Genomic DNA, 24,754 nt, shown 5'->3' on the forward strand with positions numbered 1-24,754 from the left:
AGGAGCTCAGATAATGAAGACTGTAGTTCTTCACTCAACCTGCATAATCTGCCACCTATCTGACAGAAGCTGGAAACAGCTGTATCCATGTAATTGTTGAGATTTGGGAAGTAAGACTTTAAAAAGTAATAACAATTAAGAGTATTTTTATAAAAATATCTTATGGTAACAGGTAGGTTAAGGACGCAAACCCATAAGTAGAGAATAGTATAAAATTGTCTATAAGGAAAACCTGCAATAAAAACAAAGTTTTGTATAAGTTCAACTAGAATTCCTTGAGGGAATGGAATGAGATTTAAAATGATTTCATAAATAAAGCAAGGGTGCTAAGGAAGGATTTAGAAAAGCGAAGAGTGAGTAATATTGAGAAATAATTTGCAAGGAAATTTAACACTTTAGAACAAGAATTACAAATCTTACTGACAAAGCAGACTCCTTGAAAATTAGAAATATAAATACATACATATGTGTGTGTATATATATATACATATATATAACATATGTATATATTTTATATAGATATAAGTAAATCTATATCTATATTTCTACACTTAATTATAACTTTCTTGGAGAGGGAGGAAGGGAAAAAATAAAGTAAAAAGTGCACAGCAGAGAACAAAAGAAAACCAAGAAGAAACAAGAAAAAGATGGACATCTCTGAACATTATGTGTAGTATTTATTTTTTATTATATAGGCTTTCTTGAAATGGAAATGTATTGCTTTATATTTTTAATCCTCATGTTCTGCTGTGCACACGACAAGGAAAAAAGAGGGGAAAAGAAATATACCAAGGGGAAAAAGGACAGTGAGGGTAGGGAAAATTATCTTACATAATCATTGAGTTAAAATAGGTGAGAGGTATGAGCAATAATTAAAAATGAATTGGTTAAAGGAGGAAAGAATATATATACACTCAGGTGAAGAAATACATCTTCCTAAATCAGGAGACAGGAAAGAATAAGAAACAGAGTAGATTAATAGAAGTAGTCATAAACAAAACAAATTTTACATTGATCAATCACTAAGAGGGGTATAAAAAGAAAGCAAGCTAGGGTAAGAATGAATCTGTGAGCTCAGTGCAAGAAAAAAGAACAATGAAACAGTAGCAGTTGCATCAAGTATCAAGCAATGGTACATGTTCTTCACTATTTCTTTGTAAAGAAAGAATATGATGAAAAGAAGGAAAGCTTAAGAGAATCAGAGATGAATATATAATTAATTATCATAAGTGAATGCAAATGTGAATGGAATGAACTCATCTATAAAAAAGGGTAGTAGAAAGAATTGGAAAGCAGATTCCAGCAATATATTATTTATAAATAATAGACTTGCAACATAAACATTTTCATTGGGACTGGAGCAATATTTATTCAACTTCAGCTAAAGTAAAAAAGGTGGAGAAAGAAATCATGATCTTAGACAAGGCAAAAAAAAATCGACTTGGTTAAATGGTGAATAATACAATAAAAATGATGAATAATTCAGCAAGATTTCATTGACCATGAGTTAATAATATTAATACTCAAATATATGTATATATATATATATATATCTATATATCTATATCTATATATATCTATATATATATACACATATCAAATGACATTGCATTTAAGTAATTAAAGGAAAAATTAAATGAGTAGTAGGGAAAATGAGCAGTAAAGTGATAATGGGGAATCTTCTTTCAGACCTTCACAAATCTAACAAAAATATAGAAAACAGAAATTAAGGACCTGAATAGAATTTTAGAAATTTAGATATGATGGACCTCTGAAGATCAGTAAATGTGAATAGAAAGGAGTATACAGTCATACCTCAAAATTTCCAAAGTTAGGGGTACAAGACTACTTCAAATGTGAAAATCAGGAATAACTCTAGACTCCACTGCAAACTTTGATTTTTAATAAATCTGATCATATTATTTGACACATAATATAATAAAATAGTAAATTGTATTCATAAAAATTTGCAACTTCTATGCAAGATAGAATAATATCTTTTATACTGCAAAATCTGCTGTTTCTGGTACAGCTGCAGCAACTACTTCATAAATTTCCTTCTGCAAAAAGCACAAGATACAAAGATCATTGCCAAAGAATATCAAGTCACTGAACCCTCATGGTAGAGAGTGAAAGAAGAGGTGTTCTCAAAGAGATTACATAGCTGGTAGTTCTTTACCATCCTGAAAGTTTTAAGAAAATTTAACTGTTTATAATACATGTATGACAATATTTTTGATAGTAAATGATAAGATGGCTTACAATGATATTTATGTATTTATAACTTACTAATTTTTTATTTACATATATATATATACAAATATATATATATGTATGTATGTATGTCCCCTGCAATTTGCTACAGTATGCTGCAAATCTCCAAAACTTCTTATTAAATTATTGATAGCCAACAGCAAATAGCTATAACAATGAATGTGAAATCTTGGAATGAAAATACATTTTTATGAACCTCAATAAAATATATTTAATGAAAGAAAACTAAGAAATTATTCAAAATAATTGGAGCCTGAATAAAATAATCACAAAAATTATTGGTTTAAAGAAAAAATCATATAAAATACATATTGGTATTAATATAATGACAGCAATGATAATAAGCAACCATGTTTTCAGAGGACCCTTGGTGAATCATACTACTCACCTTCTGACAGAAGTGATGAGTCAGATGGCAGATTGAGAATGTAATTTTTTACTTGTCCAATTTAGGAATTTGTTTTGCTTTGTAATGAATATCAGTTTCAAATGTTTTCATTATCTTGGTGGGGAAAAACTGAAAGTTGAGAAAATAGATTTTTGTTGATTAAAAACAGAAATTATTGAGATTACATATATGCCCTGGACTCAGTTTCCCCAAACAATGCCTCTTTATTATCGTAGCAATGCTTGCATTGTTTCAGGCCATATTAATAGCCATCAACGACTAGCACTGCAGTTTAATTTAACTATTTAATATCAAATAGCTTCAAAATATAGCACTTCAAATAGATAGTCAGAACAGAAATACTAACATTTTCCTCTAAGAGCATATTCTCCCATTAAAACATCTTTGTCTCTGAGGAAACTTAGCACAGTTTCTACATGGCATTTGTCCCACGTTCAACTGTGACATCATTCTTGGATGAGTACAAGTCTCAGCCATTGCTGGTTCGGTTTGAAGGTCATACCTTGGCATATTAATGTTAGGTGATTATAAAAGTTTTCATAGACTCAATTTCTGGACTCTGAAGTACTCACCTAAAACAAAAGTGCAAACACTTAATTGTAGCCTATTAATGAAACTAGTATCCACAAAAATGATTAACACAATCAAGTCAATTCAGAATCTGTATTCTTACTCCAAAGTATCTCTAAGACACTTCCATAACACATTATCTTGACCATTCAGAATTGGGCTTCATACCTTCTTCTACATTTAGAATTATGGTTGCAAGATTTCATAGCTCTATTCCCTATCAAATTGATAACTTTGGAGAAAAAAAATTCAGTTAAGAGATTGTCATAATTCACTTTGTAGCCAGTTGTGAAGTTAGAAATCAAAAAGAAAGTGGAACATGTGTCCATGAAAATAGAGTTAATATAAAAAGAATCCATCTCAAAAGATACCTGACTATTTAAAAAAATATCATAGTTCAATTTATATTTTGTACTTTTGACTATTAGAGATTAAAGTAATACATAATAATTTCTCTTTTAGAAATTTTTGTTCACCACTCAGCATCAGTTCATATATATATCTTTCCAGACTTCTCTAAAATTATTCTGATCATCATATCTTATAGAATAATATTCCATTTTATTCATATAACATAACTTATTTAGCCGATTCCCAGTTGATGGGCATCCACTAAATTTCCAGTTCCTTGCCACCAGAAAAATACTTGCTAGAAACATTTTTGCACATGTGGGTCTTTTTCTCTCTTATGATCTCTTTGGGATATAGATCTAGTAATGATACTACTGGATCATAGAGTATACACAGTTTTATAGATAGCCCTTTGGTATAGTTTCAAATTAGCAACCAAATTCTAATAGGAGAAAAATAATTGAGCTACAGGAAGAAATAGACAACAAAATTATATTAGTGAGGAACCTTAACTGTCTCCTCTCAGAACTTGATAAGTCCAGCCAAAATATTAACAAGAAAGAAATTGAGGTGAATAGATTCTTGGACAAGTTATATATGTTAGAACTTTGGAGAAAACTGAATGAGGATTTAAAAAATACACTTTTTCCAACTGTATGTGATACCTGAACAAAAATTGACCATATATTAGGACACTGAAAACTTCAAAATCAAATGTAGAAAGGCCAAAATATTGAATGCTTTTTTCATATCATAATGTAATAAAAATTATATTCAATAAAGGACAGTAGAAAATAGATTAAATTAATCAGAAACTTAATAGTCTAATCTTATAGAATGAGAATTAATAGTAAATGACTATAAACCTAAGATTTGATAAACCCAAGGACCCCAATCTCCAGGATAAGAACTCACTCCTTTAGAAAAACTTCTAGGAAAATGAAGTATAGTCCAATATCTTACACATATTCTCAATGTCTATGATCCAATTAATGATCAGGTATTGATTATAGTATTTTTTAGCATTAACATGTGTATGTATGAAAATTCAGCAATAAAAAGAAACTATCTCAAAAAATATTTATCTCAAAAAAATTTTGCTATACAATTCATATTTTTGTGTGTTTGACTTTTAGAGATTAAAGTAATTCACAATAACTTACTCAGTTTTAGAAATTGATCTTAACTTTTCTAATTAGATGGAGTGGGAGCCACATCAGATGGGGTCAGCCATTCAGATTACGGCATGTAACAACTGGCAAATACTTAAGCCTTATGGATGACAAAAGCCTTCTACTCATGGATAAAGAGAAAGCTGATGTCAAATCAACAGCATTTAGTTTCCGGTCTTCTAAGGTGGGGAATTTATTTTTTTTTTTTCCTAACCATTCCGTTTCTTTTAACTCCTTCAGTTTTTTCACACTTTTTGGATCATTGGAAGTCAGGCAATGTGTGTTGAAAAAAAAATTAGGTTTCTTGTTGTTAGCTGTTTAGTGATGTCCCACTCTTTATGAATCCATTATGGGGTTTTTCTTGGCCAAGATACTAGAGTGCTTAACCATTTCCTTCTTCAGGGAACTAAGTCAAAAAGAGGCCTTGTTCAGAGTCACACAGCTAGTAAGTGTCAGGACAGATTTGAACTCTGTCTTTCTTCAGATCCAGCACTCTTATCTATTGAGCCACATAGTTGCCTCAAACATTAGGCTCCTGTGCTTGTTTGTTTTTATATTTTTGGAGCTAATCTGTTCTGTTAATTGACTTTTCTATTTCTTAATGTCAAATCATTTTGATGATTAAAGCGTTATAGTATAGTTTTAAATGTATTACAGTTAAGTCTTATTAATTCTCACTGTAAAATAATTTTTCTTGAGATTTTTGGCCTTTTGTTCCTCCAGAATAACTTCATTATTACTTTTTCTGGCTTGATAAAGCAATCCTTTGATTGTTTAATTAATATGGCATTGAACAAGCAAATTGCTTAGGTAGTTTTTTTTTAATTTATGGTTTGCCTATGAGCAGTTAATATTTCTTCAATAATTTTGACATGTCTTTATTTGAATAAAGGGTATTTTGTAGCTATATTAATTGTAGTTATATTTATATAGATGATCTGGCAGGTAAATTCCCTACTGTTTCATACATTCTATAGTTATTTTAAGAGGATTTTTTTTCCTATATATTTCTCACAGGTTTTATTTGTTAAATACAGAAAGGCTAATTATTTATGCTAAATAGAGTCAATAAATATTTATTAAATGCCTACTTTGTGCCAGACACTGTCCTAAACCCTAGGGATTAAAAAAAGTGCTGAATATGATAATCCCTACCCCAAGGAACTCACCATCTAAGGAGGAAAGCCAACATATAAAAAGAAGCAGAAAAGCAAATGGTGTAGGCTCAGGTGAAGTCCTGAAACCAGGATGGGAAATGATATGAGAAAATATGATTTACAGAGTTGAATTCATATTTCAGAATTATGAGTTTCTGAATTTCATGAAATCCAGATCAGCTGGGTGAGTAATACTGAAGTTAAATTCCCTTTGAGAGTAAAAGGGTAACCTCTTCAAACAGAGAGTTAAGGAGGAGCTTCTAGATGTCCACTTCCATCCCTCTTCTAAATCCCTTCTTTATCTTTCCAACCAGAAGGAGAGTGGGAATCTTGGGGCAGTAGCTTTTAAGAAGATGTGAGTTTCAGAGATGATTTCATCTTATAGAGTGATGAGTTTCTGGAGATAAATCCAGGAAATAAACCAAGTAGTAGATGTGGGTTTATTTTTTATTGATTTTTTTTATCATGTAAGCTTACTAAAGTTATTTTTTCTGTTAATTTTAGTTAAAACTCTGATGTTCTCTAAGTAAATTTATATATTATATACATAAATTAGATATCTTTTCCTGTCATCTTAGCCAATCTGATGGGTGTGAGATAGTACCTCAGAATTGTTTTAATTTGCATTTCTCATGTCTTGCATTTCACAGTCTCTAAAAATTGTATTTCTAAATAACTCAATAGTGATTGAGAACATTTTTTTATATGTCTACAGATGCCTTTAATTTCTTCATCTGATAATTGTCTGTTCATATCATTTATCGATTAGGGAATGGCTTGTATTCTAATAAATTTGACTCAGTTCTTTATATATTTTAGAAATGAGATTTTTAATTGTTTATTTAATATTTTTCCCAAGTTATACTCAAAATAAATTTTTAAACAGTTGGTTTTTTTTACGATTTTTGAGTTCTAGGTTCTCTCCTTTATCCTCATCCATGATTAAGAAACTACATGTGAAGTTATACAAAATGTTTCCATAAAAGTCAAGATCTCACACTCTAATGAAAATTTAAAACCCTCAAGACAAATTAAATTAAAAAGAAAGAGAGAAATAGAGAATGCTTCAATTAATATTCAGACACAATCTGTTTCTTCTCTAGGTATGGATAGAATTTTTCATAAGTCCTTCAGAGTAGTTGTAGATGATTATACTATTGAGAATAATAAAGTGATTGACAGCTGATTATCCTAGAGCATTGCTATTACTTTGTATACAGTATACTTTGCTTTGTTCATGGAGGAACTGTAAGCCAGAAACAGTTCCAAGTTTTTTTGTTTTTGTTTTTGTTTTTTTTTCTTGAGAGCATCATTTCTCAGAGAACAATAATATTCTCTCACAAACATATGCCACAGTTTATTGAGCCAATCCCCAATTGATAGACATCCCTTCAATTTCTAATTTTTTTGTCCTGAGAAGATAGCTACTATGATTATTTTTGTACATATACATAATCTTCCTTTTTTCTGTTTTTTTTTCCCAAACCTCTTTTTGTATTCATGCTTAGTAATAGTATTATTAGGTCAAAGGATGTGCATGAACTTGCAGCCTTTTGGGCATAGATATAACATCTTCTAATTATTTATCAATTGGGGTATAGCCCTTAATTTTAATAAATTTGTTATTCTAGAATATCAGGACAGTTTTCATTGATAATTTCTTGAAAGATGGTGTCTAGGCTTTTTTTTTTGATCATGACTTTCAAGTAGATCAATAATTTTAAAATTATCTCTCTTGGGATCTATTTTCCAGGTCAGTTGTTTTTCCAGTGAGATATTTCATTTTTTTTTCTTTTTTTTTCATTTGTTTTGGTTTTGCTTCATTGTATCTTGATTTTTCATAAAGTCATTAGCTTCCATTTGCTCAATTCCATTTTTAAGGGGTTATTTCCCTTAATGAGGTTTTGTACCTCCTTTCCCAATTAGCCAATTTTGCTTTTTAAGGCATTAGTCTCTCCATTATTATTTTTTTTTTTTTTGTATTTCCTTTTGTACCTCTCTGCCATTTTTGCTGTACTCCTGGAAGTTCCCATATGAGTTTTTAATGAAAAAAACTCTATAAAATACTTGTTTGATTGATATGATTCTAAATAAGTAAATTCACTATTATAGAATTTTTTTGTACATTTTTTCTGTTTAGTCATGTACAATATTTTCCCAATTGTTCCAGTGGTCCTCAAACTTTTAAAATAGGGGTCCAGTTCACTGTCCCTCAGACTGTTGGAGGGCCAGATTATAGTAAAAACAAAAACTTACACTCTGTCTCTGCCCCTCAGCCCATTTGCCATAACCTGTTGGGCCGCATAAATGTCCTCAGTGGGCCACATGTGGCCCGCGGGCCATAGTTTGAGAACCCCTGGTTTAAGACTCTATTTTGTGTAAAGGGTTTTGCAATTGTGTTCATATAATCCCTGGGTTTGTCTCAATTATTTTATATCATCTACAGTTATTTCAAATGGAATTTTTCTATCTCTTATTGCTGAATTTTGTTGGTAGCATATAGAAATGGATTATTTTTATGTCCTGCCCCCCTTTGCTACAGTTGTTTCAACTAGATTTTAGTTGATTTTCTAGAGTTTCTAAGTGTACCATCATATTATCTGCAAATAGTGATAGTCTTATTTTTTTACTGCCGGTTTTTATTCCTTCAGTTTCTTTTTTTTTTATCTTATTAATATAGCTAGCACAATTTTGAATAATATTGGTGATAGAGAACATCCTTGCTTCACTCCTGTACTCACTGAAAGGCTTCTATCTTATCTTTATTACAGATAATTTTTGCTGATAGTTTTAGGTAGATTCCCCCTTATTGTTTAAAGAAAAGTTCCAATTTTTCCTATACTTTCTAGCATTTTTTTAAATGAATTTTATATTTTGTCAAAGGCATTTTCTTCTTAAATTTATCTAACCATGATTTTTATTGTGTTTTTTTTACTTATGTGGTCAATTATGTTGATAATTTTCCTAATATTGAATGTCCCCTGTATTTCCTGATAGTGTATACATATATATATATGAACTTTTGATTATATAAAATAAGTTTTTTTGCATAGAGAGAACAGGTATTGTTAAAATTAAAAGAAAAAGAGTTAACTGTGAATAGTACCAGGTGATTAGTTAATAAAATAATGACACTATAAAAAAAACCAAAAAAACTTTGAAAATTTTAAGAATTATGATTAGCACAGTGACCAGCCATGACTCCAGAAGTTGATGATGAATCATGTAACTGATTTCATGTTATATGCCATATTCAAGATATAGAATAAGACATTCTTTTTTATGCATGGCTAGCGTGAAAATTTATTTTGTTTTATTTTGTACATTTGTTACAAAATTTTCTTTTTTTTTTTTTTTTTTTTTTTTTGCCTTTTCAATTTGTTATGCTAGGGAGAAGCACTAAAGACATTTCTACAAAAAAAAATTTGAAAGTTTTTTAATGTATAAAAGAAAATAAAGAATAAATGCCAGAAATAATCACATGAAAGCAAAGCAACTTTGAAAGTTTCATATTAAATTTGTTATGTTTAAAAAGAAAAGCAATCAGGGCAGCTAGGTGGTACAGTGGGTAGAGCACCAGCCAGGAAGTCAGGAAGACCTGAGTTCCAATCTGGCCTCAGACTCTTAACACTTCCTAGCTGTATGAATTTGGGCAAGTCACTTAATTCCAACAGCCTCAGAAAAAGAAAAAAAAAAACAAAAGAAGGAAGGAAGGAAGGAAGAAGAAAGGAAGAAAGAAAGAAAAAAAAGCAATCTATACATTGTAGAGACTTAAAACCATTGTCTTTTTTTCCCCATTCTCTGTATTTGGAAATTCTTATTTATTATTGTTATGTTCATAATAAAAATAATTTTAACTTTAGAAAAGAAAACTGAAAACTTGGGAGGTTTTGGAATTTAAGAAAGCATAATTATGAATGTTGAATGATCTCTAGGATAAGAATTTTATTTTATTATTATTGTTTTTTATTGACAAAACATATGCATGGGAAATTTTTCAACACTGACCCTTGCAAACACTTCTGTACCAACTTTTCTCCTTCTTCCCTCCACTCTCTCCCCTAGATAGTAGGCAGTCCCATACATGTTAAACATGTTAAAGTATATGTTAAATACAATATATGCATACATATTTATACAGTTCTCCTGTTGCACAAGAAAAATCAGATTTAGAAAAGTAAAAATAATTTGGGAAGAAAAACAAAAAATGCAAGCAAACAACAACAGAAAGAATGCAAATGTTATGTTGTGGTCCACACTCATTTCCCAGTGTTCTTTCTCTGGGTGTAGCTGGTTCTGTTCATCACTAATCAATTGGAACTGATTTGGATCCTCTCATTGTTGAAGATTGCCACTTCTATCAGAATTGACCCTCATATAGTACTGTTGTTGAAATGTATAATGATCTTCTGGTTTTGTTCATTTCACTCAGCATCAGTTCATGTAAGTCTCTCCTGGCCTCTCTGTATTCACCCAGCTAGCTGGTCATTTCTTACAGAACAATAATATTAGGATAAGAATTTTAGAAAAAGATAATGAGTCAAATGCTGAACTTCTTGAGAAAGAAAGAAAGGTGACCTAGTATTGAACAGCTACTATGATATGAATTGGGTAGACAATTTTGATCGAGTAAACATCAGAAAAGGGGAAGGTTTAAGTACTTATAGTATACAAGATGTCTGTTATGGAACAGGGACATTCTTTCAAGGACTGGTATGTTAGGTAATGTGTAAGAAGAAGAAGAAGAAGATGGACCTGGGTGACTAAGGATATAGTGTCTTTAAGGGGAAGCAAGGGCTCAATGAAAATAGAGAATATGAGAGAAAAAGTTTGGAATAAAGGGAAATTTAGTCACTTTGGTTCAGAAATTCTGGAGAGCCCACAGAAGGGCTAAGTGATCTTGCTATGAGTGAATTCGGGTAAGGAGGGTAGAAACAAAAGGGTGAGGTGGTAGTAAGGCATGATTTTCTCATATGTGGTCACCGATTGATGACTGATGAATTGTAATATTCACAATCTCCATGAGGTGTTATAGAAAGTTCAATGCCAGGCAAAGGTTGCCTACAGTCTGCTCCTAAATTGCTCTTCCTTCTGCAGGGTGATTAGTCTAAGGATAAACTAGAGCCCAGCTTCTTACACTATGGTTCATGCTTCTATATGGGATCTTGTACTGAGTGTAGAGATTGCAAAATTATGATTTATTATTAGTAAATATTTGTTATGTATACCTATTTTATATACCTGTTGTTATATATAACACTAATATTTATTGAGAAATCATTCTATGTGAAATATTCTACTGATTTCTGGGAATCCAGAGCTGAAAAATATTATATTAATTGTCCTTAAAATTTCCTATAATCTAATGGAAGAAATTAAACATATACAAAAATAAATGTAATGCTAGGTGAATATGAAAAAGTCCAGAGAAATAATAGTTTTGGTTTTGGGTTTAGGATTTGGTTTTGTTTTGTTTTTTTGGTAATTTCTGTATTCTCATTTCTAAGTACTGTGGTATGTATGATTATTTTAGTTTCTCATAGGATCAATATGTGATGCAGTAGGATTCTGAATAAGAATTGTTTTAATGCTGATAGAGAATTGCTTTGTGAGAACAGAAATTTGTATGATATAGATCAGAATATTGACTGGGTCCAGGGAAGAAGAAATTCTGAGATTGCTATGGAAGTTACAAAAGAATAAAATCAAATAATTTTTGTGGAAAACAGATAAAATTTCATGAAGATTCTTGGGTGGCTCTTCAAACATTTCAATACTTGTACTTTTCACCAAAAGTTAAAATGCATAAAAAATAAATTTAAGGCACTGCTTTTCAAGATTTCTGATTGGTACACTAAAATTAGTAATGGAATGGGATTTAGAGAAAGGAATATTTTGCCATTATTTTTATAACTTTTAAAAACTTCTATTTAATACTATTATAATTGTTAATGTATCACTTTTCTTTTTTCCTTGTAGGAAAAATTAGATATAGGGATAAAAAAAGAAATAGATGGTATGGGAACATCAGAAATAAAGTATGGTGATTCAGTGTGCTACATACAACATGTCGATACAGGCCTCTGGCTGACTTACCAGTCTGTGGACGTGAAATCTGTAAGAATGGGATCGATACAACGTAAGGTAAGATTATATCAAAATGCATTTTATATGGTTATATTACATGGTAGATTATATTAGTTATGGTTCCAGTGTTCTATTTATCATTGTTTATTGTGTCCTTTGTTGATAGGTCATATACCACTAACATAAATTCTTTATCACAATCTGATTTTTTAATATTAGAATTGTATTACAGTTATTAAATTAGATTTTTACACTTCCATTTTTTATTGTCAAACATAGCCCCTTTTTAGTTGACTCTAAAACAAAAAGAAGTGTTCCAAAAATATAGGGGAAATTTTGTCAACACAATGTTTTAGAGGGCTGGAACTCTGGAGAAGTATACTTGAAACAATGTGTTAACTCAATGGAATTGATGAGATAATGGTTCTCTAGTTCACATATATCTAGTATGATGTATATATAATCTCTTTAGTTTAATATGATGATATAGTCACTCTAGATTGGCTTATACTCAGTATACTCTAATGATGTAATTGTAATAGAGTATTTAAAAGCTTAGAGAACTGGGGACAAAGTCAGACTCAAACTGAGACCGGTTGAGACTGGCAGACTATCAGACTGCTGAAGGAGTCTGGGTCAGAATGAGACTAGGTCACACTATGACAGACACAGACTGTGAAGGAGACAATAAAGACAACTTTAGACTCTATTTTTGTCCATCCTCGTGGTGATTATCCTGCTGAGACCAAGTTCCTTCCAGAGGACCTTCAAAAAGCTATCCTGAACATTGCACAATGTAATTATTATTAAAGCCAATTAAGAAACTATATATATCTTTGTCTTTAGCAAAAAATATGCTGCAAGTATCTTAGATAAATGAAATTTCTATCACTGCTATAGCATCTTTCCTTTGTGAAATTTGTGATGTACTTCCAGATTTGTTGTTTGATTTTCTGATAGATTGGCCATTATTTTCTCTTATCACAATATCATTTATTTTATGTCCTTTATCTCCATTCAACTGTTATCTGTCTTATTCCAAATTGTAGTTTATAGATTTCCTATATGAATATGTAATCTTGGTCTAGAATGGTACTCTAGTCTTCTTTTTTATCTAATCTTTTCTTTCCACTAAGGTATACCCTTCTATTGCTACATTTTAAATTTGAAGTTCAAATTACCAATTCTTATTGGTATATGAAGTTAAATTTAATTCCTTGCAGTAAGATGTCTATTTCAGTGTGATTTTTACCATATTTTTATTTATATTTTGATATCTGAATTCATTAATATTATTGTAAGCCTTTTTAATGTCTTTTGTGAATTATTATTCCTCTTTAATGATAATTTTCCCAAATTAGAATTTTTTTTACTTTGTGTGTCATCTGGCAAAGTGGAAACATGTAGTTTACTTTCTCCTTTCCCTCTACTTTTAAATTTAAATCTTGGTTGATCAGATATGTAAATATTCAAACAGATTTTCTTTTTAGACTCCATCCTTTGCCAAGAATTTGCATGTTAAGCATTTCCATTTATCTAAACTATCTTATTTCCTTTGTCTTTCTTTTCTAAAACACTTTCAATCAGGAGCAATGTGCCCCCAAAGTCTCCAGTTCTTGCCTTGGACTTCTTAAATTTCTAGTGATACTTATTTGATTTCCTTAAATTAATATCTTCCTATGAATTCCCAGATATGGGTATTGATTCTTAGAAATCTTTGAAGTTTGGGGATACATATCCTGGAAACATCTCCTAGCATTTTTCATGTCTCAATATTTTTTGTTTTGTTTTGTTTTGTGAGGCAATGGGAGTTATGTGACTTGCCCAGGGTCACACAGCTAGAATGTGTTGAGTATCTGAGGTCAAATTTGAACTCAGGCCCTCCTGACTCCATAGCCCATGCTCCATCCCACACCACCTAGCTTCCCCTTGTCTTTATCCTTTAGCCACAAGTCACTAGCCAATTTTTTTTCTTCTTTTTGGGACTAGTATTGAATGTCCTCTTTTCACTTTTAAATATTTGTTGATTGATGAATTGACTACTGGCTTTTTTGGATCCTTATCAAGCTAACCACTAAGTAGTTAACTACTTGTTGAAATGTCCCATACTCACCACTCACGTGGGCAATTTGTTTATGCTCCCTTGGAATAGAAGTGGTAGGAAAATGTCCAGTTCTTTATAGTTATCAGTCAGAGTTCTTCAATTCTTCGGCTCTATATTTTATAGAAGGCAATATCATTTTTCATCTTAGGTTGTGTGGAAATATAGCTCCACTATTAGCTCTGAGTCTGAACCCATTGTTTTATATCTTCCTCTTTTTTAACATGTTGTATTGAATGAGTCCTAGGCTTTTGATTTTGATGTAATGGAGTTCATTCTCCATGGAAATGGATATATTGTGAATAGTTTTTCAATTTTAGCACTGTCATCACTTCTCAGCAAGGAGAGACAAAATACAATCATAGACATGAGTGTCATATCCTCACTCTGTGAAGCACACACACTCATTCAAATTATTTCCTTCTTCAGCTCAATATTTATTTCGGGGAAGAGTCTCAAATTTGTTAAATAACTCCAAAGTTTTGGTACTTTTGATTCTTTGTTTTCCCTGTGATGCATTTCTTTCATTATGTAAATATTTAATATTTAATTCTCTCTGTCAGTCTACAGAATAAAAGAAAACATTTCTTGATTTCATCTACCTCCTCTAAGAAAGAGGCTAACTTGTATTTTGTATCAAGTCTATCACTACTACTTAGACCTGGTTTAAATATAGCATAGTTAATGGAGTATTTATTAGCTTTACCTTCCATTCTATGTCAAACTGAAATACTCAGTTATCCATAATTCTTGCTGTTTACTCAAATGGAAAACATCACATCAAACTGTCTGGTTAACTCACCTAATTCATTGCACTGAGAATTCTATTACTGGAGGTTCTTTATAGCACACTTAGTCAATCTTTTTTCCTAGGTTTTTGTCAACAGTATATAGTTACCATTTCCTTATCTGTGTTTTATCTATGAATAGCAGACTTTTGTTTCCTTTACCAGTTATGCTGTAATTATCTATGAGAAGATTTTTACAAGTGTAATATTTACCCACTTTTTGCCTCTTCATTTTTCAATTGTTCTCACTTTATGCTCATAGTTAAAGAACTTGTTTGCAATTTGCCTTTTTTCTATTTTAGCATTTTCAGCAGTTAGTTAAAACTTGCAAATTTATACCCCCATATACAACTTTATAAACCAGGTTACATGATAGTTCTGCCAAATAATTTAATTACAAAGACTTATGCTTATCACAATTAGTAACCCTCTCAGCAAGAACTTCTCTTTACTTGGAAGGATTCTTATTTTACTTTTAATTTTTCTCTCCAGAAGCTATAGAAAAACCAAACTCTAATGAACAAAATGGAAACTGATTATTTTTCTACAATTAATTAAGTTGCCAAATTCAGCAGCTGAGATTGAAATTGAAATTTTATATTCTGCAGACATTTTGTTTGGAGTCTTCATGAAATCACAAAAAAATGGACATTCTATTTGAAAGGAAGAAATATATCTCTCAGTAACTATTTAGTTAAAAATGTTAATTCACAGGGTCTTTTGTTTAGTATGTGAATACTGTTGTGTTTGTGCCTCTTTTAATGAAATGTTAGTTGATCTTTTAAGTGAACTTATAGGAATATTTATTGTTGAATTAAGTTCTTTCATATTTTGCTTGCTTCCTATCAGATAATTGGATCAGTTATTTGCTTTATGATGGAATTTCTACCATTAAAAATGTTTTGGGGTCATTTCTTTTATCTTTATTTTCATAGCAAAATTTCTTAACTTTTTTGTGTCATGGACCTCTGGAAATCAGGCAAAATGTTTCTCAGAATTAAGTTTTTAAAATATATAAAATAAAATATGTTGGATTACAAAGGAAACTAATTATATGGAAAATCAATTATCATTTTATTTCAGCAAATTTAAACAAGTTTTGGGTAAAATCCTCAGGTCTATAATATCTACATAGAACCACATTACTCTTACTGACCATTATTGACCAACACAAATTTCTGAGTGTTCCCTGAGGTAAGGACAGATAATAGATTGAAATGAAAAATATAATTTGCAAATTGAGGGAAAATAATGCTTTACTCAACCAAACATGATTTAAAGGGAAAATGTATTAATACTGGTGGCTTTATCTAGGCTTTACTATTCGTTTATGGTGTTGGAATAAAAAGATTCTGACTAATTTTTAAAAGATATATTCATTTTAATTCTTGGGGAATGTGGATAGAACACGTAATTATATACTTTCATATTGTATATATAGGTACCTTTGTGACCAAATATAACTGATGTACATCAGAAGTGCATGTAGACATGTGCTGATATATGTGCACATAAACAGTGCATATGCACTTATATCTACAAATTAATAAGGGCATACTTAGGCTATATAATACTTGTATTTATATACATCAATAGTTTCCATGGATTCAATTATCGTATCTCATCAGACGATAAGTTAGCCCTAGACTCTCTCCTGAGCTCCATTTCTAGATTAACAATTGCCTGTTTACTATTTTGTACTGTGTCTACTTATAGATAACCCAAACCCAACATGTTAAACAGATATCATTTTACTTTGTTGAAAACCTAATCCCCCTCTGTATTTAACTGTTTAATCATCCTTATGGTCATCCATATTTGCACCTTAGGAGTCCTCTTCAACTTCCCTTTTTCCTCATTTAATATAAACATTCAGTTCAGCTATATGGCGCAGTGGATAGAATGCTAATAAAAGCTATTTTTATGTTTGTTATTCCATATAGATTATGTGACTTAAATAAAGAGGCCTTCAACAGAATCTGATTATAAAATCACAGTTGTTTTTTTTTCTCATGTTCACCTTAATATTTTAGCTTGGGGATACTCAGTTGTTAAAATGAGACAGTTCTTGGGGGGAACAATGACTTGTTTTCTCTTGATATTTGACTAGGGGTTTATGATGTACTTTTTAGACTCTGCACAGTCTTACTTAATCTTCTGTAAGTAGGAAATGTCATAATGATATTTATTTCACTCATTGTTCTTTTGTTTCAGGCTATCATGCACCATGAAGGCCATATGGATGATGGCTTAAGTTTATCCAGATCTCAGCATGAAGAATCACGCACGGCACGAGTAATACGTAGCACAGTCTTTCTTTTCAATAGGTTTATAAGGTGCATTTCCTTTTGAATTATTTGACTTAGATGTTTTTTTCAAATTGAAGAAATTTGGAATCATGCTATGTTGACCTTAATCAACATAGTAGGAAAACAAATGTGTTGGGATAAATCCAATAACACTTTGGAAGCTAGTTGAGTAGACTGAGAGGTACACCAGGATATTTAGAATTGGAGCAAACTGTTTGTAATTTTTTGCACAGTGCTGCTCAATTTCTCCTAACAGAACAGCCAAATGAATTTTAGCTCATTAGTTCACTGTACTGCTCAGACTTACAGTTTCTGAATGAACTTGAAAAGTATAAAAATTTTGAAACTTATTATGGAATTCAACCTGGAATGAGCAGATATGAATATTTTAATCATTTAAGAAAAAAAATCTACAAAAAAATATCCAACCCAAGTTCAAAATCTAATCTTTAAAAACTCTACAAACTTCAAATATAGAAACTAAATCAACGTGATTTAAATGTCAGAAATAATACCTTAACAATATGTAAGAGAGGAGTGAATTGATTTTTGTCATTACCTGACTAAATTCATAAAGAACTAGTTCCAGATAGTTTTTAACATCTAATTTGGAAAGTAATTTTGCACCCAAGTCTATGATGTTTTATGATTAATAGATTATGACTGAAAGCCAGAAGATTCTTGTTATGAAAAGAGAAAACTTCAAGGAAGGTTATCTGGGCTGGAGGGTGGAATATGATATATTTTTCTTTATCCCTGAGTACTAAGAGTTCATAGAATATAGTAGACTCATAATAAATATTTTATCTTAATTTTTTTCATTTAAATCCATATATGCTACCTAGAAGCTCTTGATATTTCTGGGTTTTCTGTTAATTATGCCATATATTTAATGGCATAATATTCATAAAAATGAACTTCCTTTTATAAAATCTCAGCAAAGCTATATGTTTTAGGTTTTTTTTTTTCCTACCAGTGGCATACATTTATTGAACCACTGTTTTAGGATACCTAAAAGTATGGAGAAAACTTCAAAACTAGCTAGCTTTCTTAAAGCTCACAAAATTCTCCAACACCCTAATACTGCCAGCTACTCATTACCAGCCTTTGATTAATATTGAGGGACTTTCAGTAACTTTTAAACTCTGAAGAAATCATTTAGTCATTTTCATAAATACTGTATTGCTCAAATAAGTTATTTTATGACAGTTACTGAAGTAACTCATGCATATTTCTCATGCCATGGGTTATAGAGTTCTTTTTTCACAGCAAGTATTTAATATAAATTTTATTATGTCAATTTTATAAATGAGGAAAATGATTTCCTTAGGTCAGAGGATAAAGTCACTCCTGGTCACATACCTACTAAGCTTATGAATCAAGTTTCAAACCCACATTTTTTTATTCTATACCTAGTATTTTTTCCATTTCTTATATTGTATCTTTTAAAGATTTTTATCAACAAAAAAAATACAATTTTATCTACATTGAAAGTGGAAGTGCTTCACTATACTAATTGCATTTTTATAGATAACAGATATTGTTTAAGTGTTTACTATGTTCAAAACACTGTGTCTGAGGATATCAAGACAAAAATGAAATATTTCTCTGCCCTCAATGGACTTAAATTTCATGGGTCAGGGAACAACATGAACATATAAATGTATATACAAAATAACATAAGGAAATTTTGTATAACATCAAAAAGGTAAAATTCTCATGTATTCTTTGTCATTTGCTTGCATAGTTAGACTCCCATTGCCTAAAAGAAATAGTGTTTCACATCTACAAAATTAAGGGATTATCTTGATGTTCTTTTGGTCTCATTGACCTTGAAATCTATGATTCTATCATAGTACTGCATAGGTTGTTCTTACAATTTTTTAAACTAAGATCACATGCATAATGTAAAAATTGTGAACTTTTTCATTTTTCTTTGTTTTACAAATATAAATTAACAAAATATGAACAAGGTGGTTAACATTTATTTTATTGGGTTTTTAATTTTTTTAAAATCTTCTTTGAATTGCCCATAAGAATGAGCTTAATATAACTCTCCATCTTCTTTCTGTGTTTGTATTGGCTGTCCCCAATGCTTGGAATTCTCTTCCTCCTTTCTTCTGTCTCTTAGATTCCCTGGCTTCCTTCAAATCTCAGGTCGCATTCCACCTTCTTCAAGAAACCTTTCCTAGTTCCCCCAGCTGCTTTCCTATCCAAGATTACTTCCTATCTACTTTGTATGTATCTTGTATGTACCTAGTTATTTATGTATTTTCTCTTTTTTAGAATTTGAGTTCCTTGAGTTTCCGTTATGACCTTTCTTATATCCCCAGTGTTTAGAACTGTGCTTGGTCCTTATTAAGTCCTTAATAAATGTTTTTGATTGTGTGATCATTAAAGTGATTATCCTAAGAAAAGTTCTGAGTTTTGAATATATCATTTAATATTCTTCTGAATCTTTGAGTAGTTTACTCATCATTTTGAATTTTTAAAGGACATATTTTATAAATATTTGTATTCCTTCCTTAGTTATACTTGACTATAAACATTTTAAATATTTTCATCTTTAACATTAAATGCATGTATTTCTCAATTTTCACAATATAGATTCCTTAGTATTTAAATATTAATAGTTTAATTTAAGTGGAAATTTTTATTTTTTATTGTCCACTTATATGTTGTTAGTGAGCAATTCTCAGTCTTTTTTCTATCCTGACTTTATTTCTCCAAATGGCAGAAGTACCTTATAATGACATTGTCTTCACAGATTTGCTTGTTTTTCAATGGTTTTCCTTACCCAAAATAAATTATAATGCAGGTCTATTGACTTGATTAAAAAAACTACTAATTCCTGCTAATATTTTCAGTATTTATGTTAGTTATATATGCAAATGAACATTTATTATCTCTCTCTGTGTATAATTATTACTCTAAACTTGCTCAGAAGGAGAAGCAACTTTTTTCTGATATATTACTACTTTTGGAAAACAACCTTGAGCAAAAGAATTACAATATCCTGAACTTTATTAGATAGATATTACTATGTAATATCATATCCTCAAATTGATTAAAAGTATAAATCATGAAGTTAATTCTTGAATCTCAGTGTTTTAATTCTCTACTTCACTTCTTATAACATGATTGTTCTTCATCGCTAATTTTATCTGTATAATAGTAAGATGGCAAACTTTCTATCATTGGCATAGTATCAGGGCTTTTTTATTGAATACTACATGTTCAAACCATTTTGCTTTTTCTATTTATTTTTCCCTGCTCAGATATATATAATGACTTAATTTTAAGGTATGCTTTAAAAAAGTTAGTTTTTAGGATTTTTCACTTCAGAAGCTGCACTTTTTCAAATCGAGCAGCATAAAAATGCCCTAAGTTATTACCTTTTTAAGACTGGATATATGGAAATGATACTAAAACATCAGTTTCCAAGCAAAATATGTTGGAGGAAATTTATACTTCTGAACTGTGTTGTAGTATCTCACATTTATGTTAATCTACGGCTTATAAAATTATTTTCTAAGAATAACCATATTAAATTTATAATATTTCCTATATCCAGTGTTATTTTCACCACATCACATTGCCAAGTCACTTATCTCATACTTTCTTCATATTTTTTCATTTTTAAAATGAAGGGGTTAGATTGGATATCTCCCCCCCCTGAGGCTGGGGTTAAGTGATTTGCCCAGGGTCACACAGCTAGGAAGTGTTAAGTGTCTGAGATCAAATTTGAACTTGGGTCCTCCTGAGTTCAGGGCTGGTGCTCCATCCACTGCACCACCTAGCTGCCCCCTAGATTGGATATCTTAAAATCCCTTCTAGCTCTAAATTTTAATATATAAATAAAATAAAATAATAATAGCTAAGCATCATCTTATAACCCTTGCTCTATATTCTAGCAAGAAATAAAAATATGACTATATCAATAATACTTTTAATCACAGAATTTTAGAATTGAAATTCAATTTACTCCAACCCATATCTGAGAAGTAATTCCCATTGGAAAATAGTTATCATGTAGTTATTCAACTTTTCCTTAAAAATCCCTGGGGAAAAATAAACTACTTTTTCAAAAATTAACCTCTTAGGCAGCCTGTTCTACTTTGGGGTAGTTCTTATTGTTGGAAAGAGCAGCTAATTGAGCCTGGATGCCGGGCCTAGAATCAGACTCATACTTATGAGTTCAAATCTGGCCTCAGACACTTACTAAATGTGTGATTCTGGGCAAATCACTTAACCCTGCTTGCCTTAGTTTCCTCACCTATAAAATTATCTGGAGAAGGAAATGGTGAACTACATCAGCTTCTCTGCCAAGACAATGTCAAATGGACTCAATTCAGATATGAATGGAAAATGACTTAACAACAACAAAATCCTCAAATTGATTAAAATCTGCTTTTCTTTATTTGTTATTCTTGGTTCCTCAGTTTGGTTCTCTAGAGGAAAATGGAATAAATATAATATTTTCCCATATGAAGGGCTTTCAAATATTTGTATCTGTAGCTATATATCTAGATAGCTATTATGTACCCACTAGGCTATGTGCTAAGCATCTTATACTAGAACAAAAGAATATTAAGAACAAAAAAATATTAAGAATATTTTATTTTATTTTTTCTGGAGTTACTCATCAGCTTTGTTTTACTCTTTTATACTCCAGATGAGCTACAAATTAAAAAAGCTTATTCATGCACATTAACAGTAAAATGGAAATAATAATTATTCACATTTATATTGCACTTGAGAATTGCAAAGTGCCTTTTAAGTGTTTTCTCATTTAATTCTCTCTACAATCCAGTAGGTAGTGAGAATATGACTTCTCATATATAGACTAGGAAATAGACTCCTAGAGGTTAATTGACTTCCCCGGGGATGTAATTAGTAAATAATAAAGCTAGGATTGAAGTCCAAATCTTCTGGCTTCATGTTTAGTACTCTAATATATTTGCTTTTAAGGCACAGAAAACATGCAGGCATATTATTTATTAATTTAATACTTTAAAATAATGCTTATTTCAAATAAATGATAGAACTTTGATGTATTTTGTATCTTCAGAAAAATGCTATGATATTGTTTCTTCCTAAACTAGTACTTTTTAAAAAGCATTTTTAAAATTTGGATGGGAGTCTATAGCAATGAAAGCTGAGGTTATTAGAGAAACTTGTTGTTGATGGAACTTCCTCAATCAGTATCTATAAGATAACATTTAGTGGAGACCTCTATATGTTTTTAAAACTCTTGATGATAACATAAAGGGCTGTTGTAGACTGTAACTGTTTTTGTCCAAATATTTAGATATAGTGAATCTTTATGTGCATGATCTTATGGTAGTTGGTAGTTTGCTATTTTATTATCCATAATAAGCTGCTTTTCTACAATAGGCTTAGTCTTGGATCCTTTTCTATTTTCTTTCTACTTTTTTTCTCAATTGGTAATCTATCTTCTATGCAAATTATTTCAATATCTCTGTACTAAACTTTAGTCTTTCTCCAGATTTATACTTGTACCTCTCCATTTTCCTTCAATGGAAGTGTCATAATGTCTCAAACCTAATGTGTCCAAAATTAAGTTTATAGTCACCCTCAACCTCAATCCTCTTCTACCATTACCAATTACATTACTACCATTACCAATTATATTAAGTTATATTAAAATACCTTCTGCTGAATGAATATATATTCTATTGAAGTATTATAATTTTCCTCATCACTGAGTTTTACAACTTAAAATTTCTACTTTATCTTTTCATTCTTCTTTATCCCATATCAGTGATCTTATCTTTCCATTTTTATTTCTCAACATTTTTCATATCTCCCTCCTTCTCTTTACTTTCATAGTTGTCACCCTAAGTAGCTCTTGCTTGGATTATTGCAATAGTTTATTAGTCATCTTGCTTCAAGCCTCTTTTTCAGGGCATCTTCTTCCATCTGCCAAAATTGTTTACCAAAAATGTAGATCTGACCATGTCACTTCATGAGTAAGTAAATTCCAGTGCATCCCAATTGTCTTTGGAATAAAAAAAAATGAGCTCTTTTTTTTGGCTTTTAAAACTTTTCATAACCCTCTTTCAATCTACTTTCCCAACATTATTATTACATTTTGCTCTCCTTCACATACCCTATGCCAGGCTGGATTTCTTTATTTTCCTCCCATATTACTCCATCTTTGATTTCCAAATGTTTGTATCTTCTATTTCTCAAATGCACCCCTACTCTATCATTACTTCTTAGAATTCTTTGTTTCCTTCAAAACACTACACAAGTGCTTTCTTCTACGTGAAAATTTCCCTTATCCCCTAGTTTCTAGTGGCATTCCATTCAGGCTTGCCCATCTATTTGTTTGTATATATTCATTTATGTACATGTTGTATCTCTTTATAGAATGCAAAAATTTTAGGTCATTATTTAATTTTTGTTGTTGTATTGCCTTCCCTTAACATGTTATATGGCATATTATAGGCATTCAATCAATATTTATTGTTTGGCTCTGTTGCAATGTTGATATGTTTAATAAAGTAAAGGCTATATTTCTCTAGAATTAATGAATTAGTGTTCTATTTATTATTTATCTTACTGAATGGTTAGTTTTACATGATACAGAATACTGGACCCTGATTCATGAATGACTTGGGTAAAAGAAAGTGTGCTACACTGAAAAGGTTACCTGTTCTTGAATTTGAGGACTTCTGTTCACATCTTGCCTCTGATCATTACTATCTGGAGGACTAGAAAAGTCACTTTACTACTCTGGGTTTTCAGTTTCCTCATCTATAAAATGAGGGTAAGGACCATGGAGCTTCTAAAATGGCTCCTTCTGACAATTTCTGGCCAAATGACTTGAAGAAAGCCAGTCTTCATCGTGTCATGCAACTTTTTTACAACTCATCTACTAAGTCATAAGTTATAATTTTCATTTGTGAAGAGATCTCACACATTAGGAGAACCTTGCTCCAAAAAAGTTACATTTGCTTTGGGAATTTGTGTATCTTACTGATGTCCCTGAAAATGAGACAGTTTTCATTCATTGGGAGGAGGGTATTTATTGGTGATGATCTTTGACATATTCTATCTTACCTATATGGTCTGTGGACAAAAATTATTTGAGAACCATTTACCTACTGAAGTTTTTGCAATTTGTTTTAGGGGCCTTGATGCTCTCAGCAAGAAAGTGAAGTCTTCCACAATAGATTTACCAATAGAGTCAGTAAGTCTGAGTCTACAAGATCTGATTGGCTACTTCCATCCACCAGATGAACATTTAGAGCATGAAGATAAACAGAACCGATTAAGAGCTCTAAAGAATCGACAGAATCTCTTCCAAGAAGAGGTAATTTTGTACCATGCACTCTTTTATTTTATGCTTTCCTCTGGGAAAAAGGACTTCCTGATTCATATTTTTTCATGATATAGATGATATAGAGTACTGTATATCAATTCTGACCATTATTAAATAGATATTTAGCCTAATATTATTACTCTAAAATAAAGAAAAATCTAATTCTAAAGGAACAATGTTATTAT

At 30.8% G+C, this 24,754-nt stretch overlaps 1 protein-coding gene across 2 annotated transcripts in view; it reads left to right on the plus strand.

Moving 5' to 3' along the window:
• The window catches only part of RYR2 (ryanodine receptor 2), a 699,155-nt gene that overhangs the window by 297,918 nt on the left and 376,483 nt on the right, over positions 1-24,754 (plus strand). For both annotated transcript variants that reach the window (XM_074262493.1, XM_074262494.1), the window contains 4 exons: positions 4,804-4,960; positions 11,913-12,077; positions 17,124-17,245; positions 24,377-24,560. In XM_074262493.1, coding sequence (XP_074118594.1) covers positions 4,804-4,960; positions 11,913-12,077; positions 17,124-17,245; positions 24,377-24,560 — 628 coding nt within the window. The remainder of the gene's footprint in view (positions 1-4,803; positions 4,961-11,912; positions 12,078-17,123; positions 17,246-24,376; positions 24,561-24,754) is intronic.

Source organism: Sminthopsis crassicaudata, chromosome 4 (assembly GCF_048593235.1).
Source record: "Sminthopsis crassicaudata isolate SCR6 chromosome 4, ASM4859323v1, whole genome shotgun sequence".
In the NCBI taxonomy this organism is placed as follows: domain Eukaryota; kingdom Metazoa; phylum Chordata; class Mammalia; order Dasyuromorphia; family Dasyuridae; genus Sminthopsis; species Sminthopsis crassicaudata.